This window comes from Molothrus ater, chromosome 2, assembly GCF_012460135.2.
Source record: "Molothrus ater isolate BHLD 08-10-18 breed brown headed cowbird chromosome 2, BPBGC_Mater_1.1, whole genome shotgun sequence".
In the NCBI taxonomy this organism is placed as follows: domain Eukaryota; kingdom Metazoa; phylum Chordata; class Aves; order Passeriformes; family Icteridae; genus Molothrus; species Molothrus ater.
The window spans coordinates 93,570,239-93,585,230 of NC_050479.2; the positions used below are offsets into that span (position 1 = coordinate 93,570,239).

The following is a 14,992-nucleotide window of genomic DNA, read 5'->3' on the forward strand; positions in this document are numbered from 1 at the left end:
GTTCTTCCCTATCTGTCCACTTTTGTTGAGTAGGAATAGACTTGCCTGAAGCCCCAGGTTAGCTACAAGGCTTGGAAGCCTACTTGGAGAGTGGGAGGTGCAATCTGTGGAAGAGTAGTGGTCCAAATGAAATTATGGAGGAACATCTGTAAGTACAAGACTGGTTGCCGAGGCTCTCTAGAATTTACATCAGGCTGTTTATGACCATCAAGGTGGTATGCAACATTTTTCTCCAACAAGCTAATGAATGCAGGCTGCCCTGTACAACAGAGTAGTTCATAAACATGAAGGCCAGTTTTGCTTGGTACTGCCTCTTAACTGAGTTTCATGCAGAGCCTACCTCCAATGTTATCTTTTCTTTTTTTGTTTATGTTCTATTTCTTTTATAAAATAAGAAAGGTCAAGAACAAGAGAGGAAAATATCCTCAGATCTTTGATTCATTTTCTACTCAGCTCAGTATCACAATTTATAATAAATCCTCTTTATGGCTTTTAAGTGTCATACGTTTGTCAAAAAATGTCCACTTTCGCCTCTCAAAACTCTTCACCCCTTCCCAGGGGAACTGGTTAAGCAGACTTGCACTTGGTCAACAGTGAGGAATTGCAAACGTCTCCTAGAGTGACTTCTCCTCTCTAGAGGACTTCTTCACCTCCTAGGGGACTTCTTCCTCTCTTCTCCCCTCACTTACTGAGCTGCCAGGGCCCTTAATCTTTCCTTTCCCTATCTGATTCTCTTGCTACCCCTGCCTGAATTAGCTGACACGTCTAAAAGCTTGATGCAAGCTTGCATGGCATGGGGCACTCCAAGTAGAATGCAGTAGAAACCCTACAAGTATGGGTGTGAATGAAACTATAAGCACTGCTGATAAGATGTTCCTGATTAGGATGTGGTTGTACTGAGCATCTCATCCATACAGATGGAAGCAGATGGAAGAAAGACCCTTTTGACTTCATGACCATCCCACCAGCAAGGGCTCCTAAAGTATGAGAGAGCTTTTGTCTTGTGAGATTTTCAGCTAAAATTGGAAGCCTCCAATGACCTGGCCAATTTGCCCCACTGGAGCTGTCTGTGCTAGTGTGACTGAAAAGGTTCATCACTATCTTTAGCATATGCAGAGCTTGGGGAGCTCTCCCTCCATGCCTCCCAGCTGGCAGACACTCTCCTGCTGCCATGGGAAAAAGGGCTGATGGCACCTCCATCTAGAGGAACAGGAACCTCAGCAGGAGCTGCAGTATTTCCAAAAGCTGACTGGAAGCAAGAAAGAGGGTGTTAAGCAAGAAATTCATCTCCCGCACCCCAAAACACTAGCCAGGGGATTCCCTCGTTAATTCTTAATCTAGTCCCCACACCAGCTCTTGCTCCCAGGAGACCGAGGGAGGTATCCATTTCTGGAGAGGCCCATTCCCTAGCGAGGCACCACTCACCTGTCTTCTCTTCGGTTTGGCTGCTCTCCACTGTCTCCATTTGGGGTTGCGCTGTTGCCTTGGCAGTAGCATCCTCTGCGGCAGGGGTGGTGGTGGCAGTGGTGTCAGCAGCAGGCACGTCGGCTTGTTTAGGCTCCTCTTTGTCTTGGGCTTCGTCAGCCTTCAAGGACGGCGAGTTATCAGTGGAAGCTTTAGTGGCACTTTCCCTTTCGGGGGCAGCGGCAGCAGCGGTCTTTTCCTCTGAGGAGGCAGCGGGAGTGGCAGCCTGTGGGGCTGGCTGCTCTGAGCCCGTGTCGGCGGCTCCGTCTCCTTTTTTCTCCTCCACTGGCGCGCTGCTGTCTTTGCTGCCCTCCTCCTGCTGGGCACTGTCAGCAGCGCCTGCTTCTGTGGCAGCAGGAGCCTCGCTTTCTTTGTTCTCGGCCGCTCCACCAGCAGGGCCTTCCTCCTTCTTGTCGGCGGCATCAGTCTCAGATGCTGGGGCATCTCCCTTCTTCTCCCCCTTGAGCTTTTTCCTCGTTATGTGTCCGCGGAAGCTGGCCTGGATTTTGGTGGCTGCCTTATGAGCTTTATCTTCTGGTTTGATGCCATCTTGCTCAATCTTTTGGTCTCCGTCCTCATTTTTTTCAACCTTTGAAGAACAAGGGAGGAGGGCAGAGGAGAAAAGAGGGAGATAAATTAAGATTTCTACAGGTGTACCAGATGCTCTAATTTTATTGAGAATATCACACTTTCCTGCTAACCAGTGAAAAGTTTCAAAACAGCCTTTCCATTTGGTATGGGTTTGGAGCCAGGTGGCCCTAATTTCACCCTCAGGCTGGACCAACATAGGTCTCCAGCCAAACCTCCAGACAGAGGTTTGTAAAAGAAATTTAAAGCACCTCATCATCTCTGTCAGCAATGCTGAGACCATCTTGGCTGTGTGGAAAGGTTTTCACCAGCTGGCTTGTCTCTATTCCCATGATTTATTTTCCCATTCATTTTGAAATATACCAATTTTTTTCCCCTACTCATTTTCAAAAAACTCTCCTGAGGGAGATTTTCGCAGTCCTTCCAAACCCACCTCTGCTTTCAAGTCAGTGTTTCTTTTTAATGACACCTTGTTTCGCAGGTGTGTGACTCTAATGACACCAAGTACTTTGTCTTTTATAGCTTTTTGGCTGGGATTGCCAGCAGAGAATGGGATTGCTGCTCACCCTGCTGCAGCTCCATGCTGTCAGACACACAGGGATATTCACAGGATGTACTCCTCACCAACGCCCTGCCTGCAAGCGCTCCAAGTGCTCTGCCTTTGCTCTCCACTCTGTGGTTTCACTGAAGGATTAATGGGCAGATTATTATCACTCTTTCCAATTTCAGCTATTATTATTTCTGTAACTATTGGGGGGAATTCAGCCTTACAACAAAGAACAGGCATTCCCTGTGTTTCTTAGACTTAAATCGTGCATTAAAGTCTTAAATGGGACCAAAACAGAGCCTGTGCCTCACACTGGTCTGCTGCAGAGAGATAATGCTCAGCTTATAAACCTTCACTGAATCTACAGGACAGACCATAATATACATGAATCTACAGGACAGACCCCCAGTAATTTAGCAGGCCTTGGGCAAGTAACAGCTCAGCAGCATATTGATGAAAGGACACTGTTCTATTAATAGTCCCATTGGGAAGCATTCAAAAGACCTACTTGGAAGCAGAGCCGCTGGCCTCTTTGCTGTCTGCACCTGGTTTCCATCACTGGCTCAGGTCACAAAACAAAGAAAACAAGCTGACTGGGAAAGACAGAAGCATTTACTCCTGCGTGGGAAGTGGGAATTACTCCTTTGACCATTGCAACTGGGATGTGCCATCTGGGGAAAGGCTCCAGACCAGAAGAGAGAGGGGACAACCTACAAACACGTTCAGTAAAAGAGTGGCAGGAAGAAGGGAGAAGAAGCCACTGCAGTGTGCAAGTGTGCCACTGGAAACATCATGACTGTGGAAAGGGGGAAAGAAGAGGGGCCACAGCAGCAGCAGTTCCTGGGAAACAGACTGGAAGTGATCATTTCCACAGCACAAAGCAGGGCCCAGTACATATGGGAGTGATGCTCAGCCAGGGAACAAATCTGGTGTCCACTGCCATGCCAGAGGTGGTACCCACTATGCTCCTCTGGGTCCCCACTGAGCACAGATCCCTCACCCGAGCATTGGTGCCCATCATGCCTTAAGTGGGTATGGTGGCCAAGGAGTGTGCAGCCCCAAATCATCAAGGAAAAGAGCCACCCTACACAGCTGTGCAGGGATGTGGATGGGCCTGTACACAGCAGGAAGTGATATGGGAGGGGCACAGGATGCTTATGTAGGGGGTGAAAAAGGCAAAGGTGAATGAATATGTAAATGGCATTAATACACGGAATTCTGCTCAAGGAGTTTTTCTGCTCCTGATCACATCCAGGGACAAAATGGTTGTTGCACCAATCACAAGGGTGAGCATTATGTCTACACCTCCTCAAGAGCATTAAATGTCACAGTATGGAAAGTGGCCTTTTCATGTTTCTCTCAGCTTGTCAGAGAGCAGGTGATGGTTACATGCAAAGACAATACAGGCAGCAGCAGGCTGCAGCCATTCATGTGTCTTGCATAGCTGTCTCAACACTGTTATTCAGCATCTGGGTAAGCTTTTCAGCCGACTTCAGCACAAGGAGGTGGAACCAAATTGGAAGTATGTTTAAATCAGCCAGATAGTGCAGAGCTCCACACATCATCCATCCTGTTCCTTAGACAAGTTTTGCATCTTGAAGTAAATCCTGTGTTGCTGTGGCAACCTAACTGCTAATACTTGAACTAGCTGGTTTAAGAAGATCTTGGATATGCCAGCATTACACCGTAGCCACAGCAACATGAAAATAGACTGGTACTCCTTCAGAGAACTGTGGGACACTTAAATGCTGTAGCTTTGACTTCTTCTCCCCAAGGATTGAGGCTAGTCTCAAACAGCAGCAAGACTGGGGGACTGGAAAGACAATTTAGACATAGCTACAAAGCCTTTAGGGTCCAGTCCCCACGCCTGATTCCTGTGAAACCATTAGTGAATGTGGCAGGATTGTTAATCCCTGGACTGAAGGGAGATCTTTCTTGCCACTGGCCTTGCTGCTCTCACATCCCACATACCTCCTACAGCAACCAAGACAACTATTGCAGGTCATGGACTGCTGCATGCCTGACTTTCTGACTCCAGAGGAGCTGCTCTGTTACCCAGGCTATGCAGCCCTGTAAAGGTTTATCTCCTTCCCCTGCAACCAGGGCCCAGGGCATAGTGAGGCACAGGGGTGGCCCTGTATCCCTGTCAGCCCCTGACCTGGCAGAGGATGGGAGAGCACTTCTCTCCGGGGACATCAGACCAAAACCTCCCACCTGCACCTACAGCATAGCAGAGCTAAAAAGCTCCTTTGCTATTCCAGTGACACCATTGTCCTCTTCTCCCAGTTGGGATGGCATCCAACTGAGTCCTTGCCAGATCCCAAGTTGTGCAACTGCAAAATGTATTTCCAGTAGGGTGCTTTCAGCATAATTTCAGCTACAAAAGATAAGAAACATGAGACCAGGGAAGAGGTGGAGTTCAAGATCCTGGATGAAAGAAATGTACTAATGGTTTGTCTTTGCCAACTGTGGCCCTCAGGAATCCTGTTTCTATTCAGTCCTTCCCCAGTAAAGCATCCCAGGCATTTGAAATTACTTTTTTTTCAAGCTACTTCCCTGCAGCTACTTCTAGGGTAGGACATGGTATCCATAAAGTATGTGTGTCATGTTGTGTAACAATGAGTTGGGTAAGAAACAGGTTGTTCAGGGGGAAACTTCTGTTCACACAAAAAAAAAGCCCCAGGGGTGTTTCATCTGTGGATTATGTGCACAGCAGATAAACCTTAATTAAGGAAGCGCTCAAAAATAACCTGTATACAGCAGAAGCTCCTGGAAAGCAATTTGTCTTCCTTGGAAAGCTAAAAGGGTGAGTCAGCCCTGCCAGGATGCATTCAAAACCATCTCAGTGGAAAACAAGAAATCTGTCTGTCTTATCTATCTCCCAAGCATTCATGACATCTTGTCTGTAGTATTGTGACTAGAATAAAGTGACTCTTATTACTAGTGTTTGCATGGAATCTAGAGTTCTCAGCCAGGAACCAGGTCTGGTAGGGATAGGTTTCAGATATTAGTATTCCATCACCTCCCTCCCCTTCATTTACAAGTCTATTTGTAGAGTAAACTCATACTAATACTTAATACTGATATATTCATGATACTGTTAGGGTACATGCAATGTATTGCCATTTTACACAGAGCAACTGTCCTCTGTTTCATTTAGTTTTAAATAAATCACAGATCCTGTAAAGGCAAAATGGTATCACTGAGGCAGGTGGATGAAGAGCTAAATGGATCTATAAAAGGACATAGTCAAACATGTCCATTTTTTTCATTTAGACCATCCTCACATACCCAATGAAGCCACTGTGCAAAACTCTGCCTTTATGAAGCATACATTTATGTCTCCTTTTACACAACCCACAGCATCTTCCCAGTTCTAGAGGGATGATCCTCTCACCATCCCCATCTGCTTCTCTGCCACACCTTCAGGTTTCTAGGACATCCCTTCCCATGCAGACTGTTCCTGTAAGTGAGAATTTCCTTGCTATCACGTACGTGAGAGAGTAGGAGATAAGAAATTAATGTTAAATCACAGATAGGGCAGAGGTTAGTTCTCAGGTACCAGGAATGTAGAAATTTCCTGGGGCCATGACAAGCAGATTTCTAATCTCTGTCCGCTTTTACACCTTCCATCTCCAAATTCACAACTTATTGTGGGGGAGGGGGGGACGGTGTCAAATTATGGCAAAGAAATAAGGAAGTATTACCATAACCTCCAGACCCTTTTAAATGTCTCCTGTGCTGGTGTTTCAGGAAAGGAGAAATGGAGAACCTAGGTGTTTTCTAGATGTTCCACATGTTTGCAGCCACATATAGGCAAAGAAATGAGAGGACTGAGTGCTTTGGTCCTTGCTTGCTATTAGTCCACTTGTCTCTCATGGTGTACCTCATTGCCGTTCCTTGGAAAAAATAATCATATTGTTTTGTGTTCTGAATGCTGGGGTGAAGAGACCAAGAAAGAACTTACTGTTTCACTGAAAGGTGTTTGAATATTACACAGCTTCCTCTGCTTGTCTCTCTAACTTTCCTTTTCTTGGTGTTTTCTCTGCCCTCCAATATAAAGCATGTATCAACCTCCTTAACGTGCATCCTACCATTAGGTTGCTTTATGCTATAGCTATGCTATATGTTCAGCCTGGTATCCTGCTTCTTTCTTTCCTTACTTAGGAGCTCCTCTTCAAAATGACACCAAATTCCAGAGCCCTTTGATACGTGTGGCCATCTCCCAGTATTTTGAAAACAATGTGCTGAGAGGCCAGATTTAGGACTTACACACCTTTCACCAGAGAAGGCATCAATACTGGCCAGAGCCTGGACATCCATAGGACCATTGACACTTATCAATAACACACTTTACCCATTTTACCCAAGGGAAATATGATATCTGATTATTATTGGGAAAACAAAACAAAACAAAACAAACAACTGTGTTCTCCACGCAAAGGAGTAAGGGCCCAAAGTCATTCTTTTCTCACGACACCTGTGCTAAAGTACATGTGGAAACCTTTCTTTCAGTTATTTAGGTGAACTAGTGCTGAATCACCCAAGCACCTGAGCTATTTGTGGGGTTAAGATGCATCTCGGCTCATGTTCTCTTCTTGACTATGTATGTTCTTACTGATGTTACTCAAGGCCACTTGGGCCTAGACTCACAAAGAAATTTAGGCATCCAACTCCCAGTGATTTCCCAGGATTGAGTGACCTCAGTGTTTTTCACGGGCCTGGCTCCCTATGACCTGATTTGTCTCAGAGACGGCATTTAAGGAGCAGAATGTATTCAAAAAAACGACCAGCTGTCTCCCCAGAAGGAGCAAAGCGTGGACACGTGAAAGAGAGAAAAGGCTTTCACGCTTTGGGAAGTGAGGAAGCAATTTAGCACACAGAACAGCTTTTTAAACCCAGTTAAATGGTGTGAAGACACCTGGCTAGAGGATGGCACCTGTCAGCACAACCTGTGTTCAAGGGGAGGAAACAAATAGAGTTCCTTTATTCTCCTAGGATGACTATAGTGATGGTGGGTAAAACACCCTTGAGAAAGAAAAGGTTAATTCATCCCTCTGAAGGCCTATGCAGGATTGTTTCCCAGGGTATAACTAGCAGGGTTTCAGCTCTCCAGTTTCAAATCCTCTAACAATGGGGTTTCCACCCTTTCCTCTACAAGATCCTCCCATATGTAGGAAAATTCCCCTCTATTTTATGGTGCCTAGATTAAAATAAGATGACAGGCTGGCCAGATGGATGCATGTTATTCACTCATGTACAGTGGCTGCAAAGAGAGGTAGAAGACAACCAAAGCTAGACCTATTTAGGTATTTCTAGTGAGCCTTCTCAATAAATCCATACTCTCCTCACCTGTTTCATGACTCTCCCTTCTGTTTGTCACCCTATTTCTCTTAAGCTGGTGGTCAACCACAGTGTCCTCTACCACCCTGAAGCTCCAACAGCTCCAGCAGTTAAATGGAAAAAGGCACTCACCACTGCTTATGTTGCCTTTGCAGGCTGGGTAAAAAAAAGCAGAGCCTTGCCCCTGAAGGGGACACAAAGTGGATGATGTTCAGGATGATGTTCATGGAGCAGAGAAGCTCCATGGTTGTGGAGCAGAGAAGCTCATAGGGGAAAACACTTGCCTTGGGTCTGGTCTAGGCTCTATGGAGCACTTTGGTGGTTGTGGGGCACAGACTGCACTCACTCATCTTTCAATTTAAAGGACCCAGAATGTCAGAGACAGGACTGGGCTGGAACTTGAGAAGGTGATGCTTTTATAGTTCATGCCAAGGGTGTGTGTATACCCTGGGGTGTGCCAGTCCAGGGCACAAGGTCTGTGGGGACTGTGTCAAAAGGTCTTGAGTGTTCGGCACAATCAACATCTGTGCTCTTGTTTGAGGTTGGATCCTGGTGCATACTGTACTGTCAGTTATGTCTAGTCTCCTTTCTGGAGGGAAATACTTGTGTCACTCCAGAAGGAACCAGTCAGCAGGCATTCAAATCAAGGGATCAAAGCCTAGAAAGGAAGCAGGAAGGTATCCAAGCTGACAGTGTAAATCTACTACCAAAATAGTAGATTGAAGAATTTCAGCAGAAGGACCAGGTGGTAAATGTCCCTTGAACTATGATTTGATTAGAAAAGTCCATTCAAAGAACAGATTATTTTTGATGCAGATGTGCTTAGATAGAAATGCAAGCTTGCATGTCACTGGACTAAAGAGAAATTTTACCTTATTAAGCTCAGACTATGTGGTTTGTTTGGTTGGGTTTGGGGCAGTTTGGGCAAGGATAGTTGATGCTATGTGGACTATTTTGAAGTAGCACCTTCAGACTCTGAATCCATATCTGCTGACCATGACCGGGTAATGAAACCAAGAATTATCAATGTCTCTCCCTCCCTACCTTTTGTCTCCCAGTCTCTTTTTCCCCCTTTTTTTTTGGATTTGGACTCCACAAAATTTTTTAGGGAATTGTTATATAGCCTCTGGTGGCTCAGAGTGCCTGCCCCTGTGAGAGCTGGACATATTTACTTCTGATCTAGCTGCACACAGGGCACAGAGGCTAATTTCCTGCTCAGACTTGCTCCCCTGAGATCTTGGGCAGACAGCTGCTGAGATTCCCCAGAGTCCAGGCTTATACAAGGTCTCCAGAATGACCTCCACAGGAAGCAGAAGCTTATGTCCTGCTCCTACCCCACTCCCTCCATGGCAACACAGGGCATCCCATCCTTCAGGCCTGTCGACAGCACTCAGCTTGGTGTGGTCTGCAAATATGCTGATGGTGCACTTGATCCCACTGTCTCTGTCACTGAGGAAGACATTAAATAGCACTGGTCCCCATATAGACCCTTAAAGGTCACCACTTGTCATCAGTGTCTACAGGGGCTTCAAGCTGTTGACCACTACCGTCTGGAGGTAACTGTCCAACCAATTCCTCACCTACCGAAGAGATCTCCCATCAAATCAATCTCTCCAGTTTAGAGAGAAGGATGTCATTGGGGACCATGTTAAAGACCTTGCAGTAGTCCAAATGGTGACATCTGTACCCTTCCCCTGCTCACTGGAGTAGTCACTCCATCACAGAAAACTACTAGGTTAGTCAGGCAGGACTTGCCCTTTGTGACACCACCACTGCTTTATACTGAGCACCTGCATGAAGAAGAAAAGGTGTTTCTTCTCTTGAACTGCAGCTATAGCTGGAGTGAAACACTGTGGCTGCCACCTGTGCCTTCAGTTACACACAGCAATTAAACTTCAGCAGGGACAAAGGTGTGTATCCCAGCTGAAATTACAGGGTGAGATGAAGAAAGCAAAAACAGAATTTTTGATCGGGATCTAGCAAGGCCAGTAAAGTAAGTACTGCTTTTCTTACTGTTCCATTAACCTATTGGTCAGACCTTTGCCTTTTGTTTTTCCAGTCTTGAAAGAGAGCCTAGCCCCAAGCATCACTTTTAGCCAACAGCTTCCTCATTCCCTGAGGAGCACCATACAACCTTTTGAAAAATCAGAGTTGCTCTTAGCAAAACCCAAAAGACCAGAGTTGTAGATCTACACAATTTGATAAACTGGCTTTAAAACAGCTCTGCCTAAGATATCCTCTCCCATAGCCTCTTCAGCTTTAGTTCCAAATAGAGCAATCCCCCAACCCTGCTGCAGAGCTGAGCTCCATATGTATCATGACATTATATCCCCAAGGTGCAGCAATCCATTGTGAAGGCTTCTACCTATCGGTAGAGACTCTATCTCCTCACTGGGGCATCTGGCCTTTTGTCAGCTTCTGGTTCTGATGGATTCAACAGATCTCACTGGCATGGCCTCTCCCTAACCAGCCAGGAGTAGCCCTACTGGCTCTGCTTCTTCCTCCATGGGATTTCCTGACCCTGTTAACACCAGCCTCAGTTTCACTAGGACAGGATATCAGCCTAACTGCTGGAAGGCAGAGAATGAGGGTGTTGAGTCTGGATCTGATCTTCATGGAAGCTCAGTTTATTGATTTGTGTTGTGGATCTTCATGCCCATTGGAACTTGACTGACCCAGAGATTGCCCTTATGCGGACTCTGGCTTGCCCTGGCCTTTTTCTCCACTGACTTTTACTTCAGTGGCACTGGTGTTGATATTTGCCCCACAGATCTTCCACAAGGTTTCTGATAAGACTGTTGTGACAACCTGTGTATGAGTTCACCACAAGCAGTGGGTAAGACATGGACCTGTCTTATGAATCTGAATTCTTCACAGCCACTCTAGCTCTTGGATGCCAGGGACCTTACAGAAAACCTGATGTGAAATTATTCTTGGCCTACATTTACTGTTCATTTCTCATACATGTTTAAAGTAGAAGCAGAGAAGAAGAGATATCCATATCTCCTCCCTGCTTAGGCACTGCTACAGGTGAGAAAAGGAAGAGTTAGACCTACTTTTAAGATGCCAAATACAGGAGACAGGTCACTGGTCCCACTACTAGTTCTTATATACTGCTGACTCACAGAAAATGTGAGAAGACCCAGATCTACTTTTTCTATTCTTATATTCCAACTTATTAACTGATTAACGGTTGTACAGTAATCTTATTTGAAGTCCAGTATCAAAAGCAAAGTCAGATGATGAAAGTGGAGTTTCATTTCATTGATTCCAGAGACATTTTGCTAGGGATAATTTTTACAAGATCTCTGTGGTCCACGCACCAAACAACTTACAAATGGAGACATTGTTAAGTTCCAGAAGGACTCTGAACATAATTAAATTAGTATTTTTAGTGCTGCAAGAACCTCAAATGGATGTAGCTCAGTAAAGCATTGCACAATATTTAAGCCATGCTCTTATCTACTTCCTCCTGTCAGTGCAGAATGAGAACATTCTTAAAGGGGGCTTTTCAGGTCTGCCAGAACCTGAAAAGGTCTCCAGAGGGATGTATATGACACAGCTTCTTTCACACAAGCATCTGGGCTTGACTGCCAGAGACCATGGCCAGTTTGTGTAACTCCAGTGCTTCCCAAGGTCTGTAAAACTGATCAAGCAGGCCTCTGATTGCAGCTGTCACTCTTGAGTGGCACAGTCCCAAGGGCATAATGTTGTGCCGTACCCCTCTCCTCTCTCCCCTCTTCAGGTGGCTTGTCACCAGAGTACAGGCATGGTTTTGACTGGGGAGATCCTGAACACAAGACTCAGTAACTCCAGGGCTTAGTCGCTTCTTCTAGACCCTGGCACTGAGCTATGGGAAATGCTTATGTGGCTTTGAGCCATTTTGTTTCCTCCTTTGCTCCTTTACTGTATTCAACCCTATTGAAAAGGAGGGAGGGGGAGGCAAGCCTGCAGTGCCTGCTCCAAAAACCCCTTTGTGGACCCTGCTATTTTAGTGCTATAAAGCCCCCCGGCCAAAGGGACATGTTGAATAGATGTGCTAGGGAAAAAGCCCTTGGAAAAAGTCTTTGGATCCACCACTTATAAGGGCTAGTATATCACAGGCACATTTAAATAGTCATCCAGATCTTCTAGTCTTCCTGCTGCAAGACAACTGTTATTTATTTCAATTTTTTCACTGCCTGGGCTTCCCATTTTAAAGTTGTTATTAAAAAAGGGCTTCAATGAGTATTTAGTATCTGGTTGTAAGGTCTCCTAGTTTGTTTTTTTTTCCATCCTTTAGTCAGGAAGCACGCCAGTAGCCTCAAAGAACTGCATATCATGATGTCTTTTCCCCAGGCACACAGTTCAGATGACTCTGCAACTGGTGCATCTGCAGCAGAACTGCACTCTACATCCAGAAACCCCTGGAGCTCAGCCTGTGGGGGGCTTTACTCAGAGGCCCCGTGGCAGAGAAGCTGAGGGAAAGGGGACCCTGATAAGAACTCCAAGGATGGCTGGGCAGGCAGAGTGCACAGAGCTACTTCCACGTTTTTCTGCTCTGATGCAGGTGGGATATGGAAAGAGATTTTTCATCCTAGGAAGGACTTATGGGTTTCTGGAATAGGAACCTTCTTCCCTCAGGAATCCATGCAAAGCCAGATAGAAAGCACTGGGAAGCTTGAACAGTTGATCTAACACCAGAAAATGGACAGTGTTTCCTCTTCTCTCAGTAAGGGCCAGGTCACATGGAGTGGCTTTGTCACACACTAAACAGGAAACAACTGAAAATCTCCAGGGTCCTGTAGACCCTCCCTGTACAGTGCAGCATGGCTGATTTTGTTCATCCACCCTGCAGGAGTGGTTTTCACCAGTCTTTGGATATTTGCCCCAGAAAATGACACTCTGGGTTCCTGTGGCAGTTTATTCCTTCAGCGAACTAAAGAATTCCTCCCAGCATTTCAGCCAGCCCCTGCATCTTGTCCATGCCAACATTAGTTTGTTTCTGCTTTCTTAGTAACACTCCTTCATATATCAGTAGCTCTCAGTTGTCATACCAGCTCCTTTGTCAGATCACTCCTCCTAGCCCTCTTAAACCCTAACCAGAGATCTTACTTGATTACTGAATTTACATTTGTTCTACTTAGAAATTACTAAAATGTCTCCCCAGCTTTAATGAATAATGAAACACTATACTTACAAAAATAGTAATTAGCAATATAGCTCAAAATAAATCAATGTGTGGATCACATTCCCAAAGGCAGAAGGAAAAGCTGCAGCCATTAAAATAGGTGGAGCTGAAAATAGCTAAGCACTTGGGGAAAAAGAAATGGAGAAAAAGCTTAAAGGAACTTATGAATGGCCATGTCCTATAGATAATTAGCAAACCACACAGGTTGGATTGCTAACACTGTCCTGAGTCTGACTGCTCCATTTCCTGTCAGTTCCCTTCAAATACCATTCAGCACTTTTAGGAGTTTTCTAAGGATGTGAAGCAGCTGGAACAGCCAAGAAAAGTAAGAGGAAATAGAAGAATGTCAAACCCTCATCAGTGGTTGTCCAAGAGTTTCAATCAGAGCTCCTATCATTCTTCCTTGCAGATAAAGGAAGAGGTGCTCACACTAAGAAAAACCAAATGTATAAGGATTTATAACACTGACAACCATTATTATTTCCACATCCTTGGGATGGATATCCCTTGTGGTGTTGGAAAGGAAGCAATGAAACAAGCAATGGGAGACATGACAATGGGAGTGTGTTGAAAGGGCATAGGGAGCACACTGATTTACAGAGGAAAACCAATTCAGATACTACAGCAGCCAGCTTATTTTCCCCTAGCACCACCTAAATATAGTGTTATTTTTTGGTAGAAAGTCATTATTCTGCTTCTTCAGGAAGTCACAGAATAAGGTTGGTTCTTGCCAGATCAATTTATCGACCCTTTCACAATAAAAATACCAAATTGTTCATAAGGCACATCTTTGGAGTCAAGCAACTCATAGATCTGCTAAAAAACCCAGATTATGGCATGCAAATGTCTATATTACATGGCCAGGTCATGTCACTTCTTGTACTATACTTTTCATATTAACCAGTCCCTCTGTTAGGAAAATAGAAACAATGCAAAAATCATGCCAATTCCATCACAGTGAATGATTATCTATCTAAAATTTTAGCCCAGGAGTGTAGTGGTTTCTTTTCTTTTTTTTTTTTTTCATTTCTTACTTTTCTTTTTTGGTAACTCTTTCTTTTCCCTCCTTCCCAGTCAGGGGGAGGAAATTATATGGTACAACTATCACCAACTGCATGTCTAAACATACACATATGTATAAACATAGTGGAGTAAGTGAGCAAATTGCAACAAAGACACTGCCTGAAGTCAGTCTGCATAATTGAATTCATTAAATCCTACTGAAATTAAATCAGAAATTAATCCTAAATAGAGAATACTTTCAAACAGATTAAATTCAACAAGACTCATTTGATCCTTTCCAGAAAGAATGAGTTATGAATGTACAAACACTTGCTGTACTCTGTCAAACCAGCCATTAAGTTTTCTGAATCTGCCTGATCCTTAGAATATCTGAGGATACTCATGTAGGATTGCACCTGCTGGGGCTTTCAGGTGACTAACACTTTGATTTCAGTGCAAAGCAGAGAAAAAAGTTTCTATACGTAATTTCCTTTGGTGGAAGAAGCAATTATTTTGAAGCCTGAAGAAAATATAACACATTCCCCCAAGATGCCTGCTTTACAGATTGTACTCTCACAGAACTTTACCACAAATTATTAACATTTTAGTATACATTCCTATGCTTTAGCTCTAGCGGTTCCCTATAAATTTGATTCAAAGAAGAATTAAAGGGCCAGGTTTTAAGGAACGAATGGTGGGATCTTAACAAATGCCTCATTGCCTTAATCCTTTTGAAACCAGTGCAAATTAGGCACCAAGGCTCTCTGAAAATCCTGCTAGGCTCCTGCCTATATAAATCTTATTTGTTAGGGCAGTTCTGTAAATTACCTAATACCACTCTGCCACTGTTTGGAAAAAGGCTTGTAAATATCTGCTGT

At 44.6% G+C, this 14,992-nt stretch overlaps 1 protein-coding gene across 1 annotated transcript in view; it reads right to left on the reverse strand.

Annotated features, from left to right (window-relative positions):
* The window catches only part of GAP43 (growth associated protein 43), a 58,037-nt gene that overhangs the window by 25,630 nt on the left and 17,415 nt on the right, over nucleotides 1–14,992 (reverse strand). Inside the window, exon 2 of the mRNA XM_036392278.2 lies at nucleotides 1,426–2,053. Within this exon, the coding sequence (XP_036248171.1) occupies nucleotides 1,426–2,053 (628 nt within the window). The remainder of the gene's footprint in view (nucleotides 1–1,425; nucleotides 2,054–14,992) is intronic.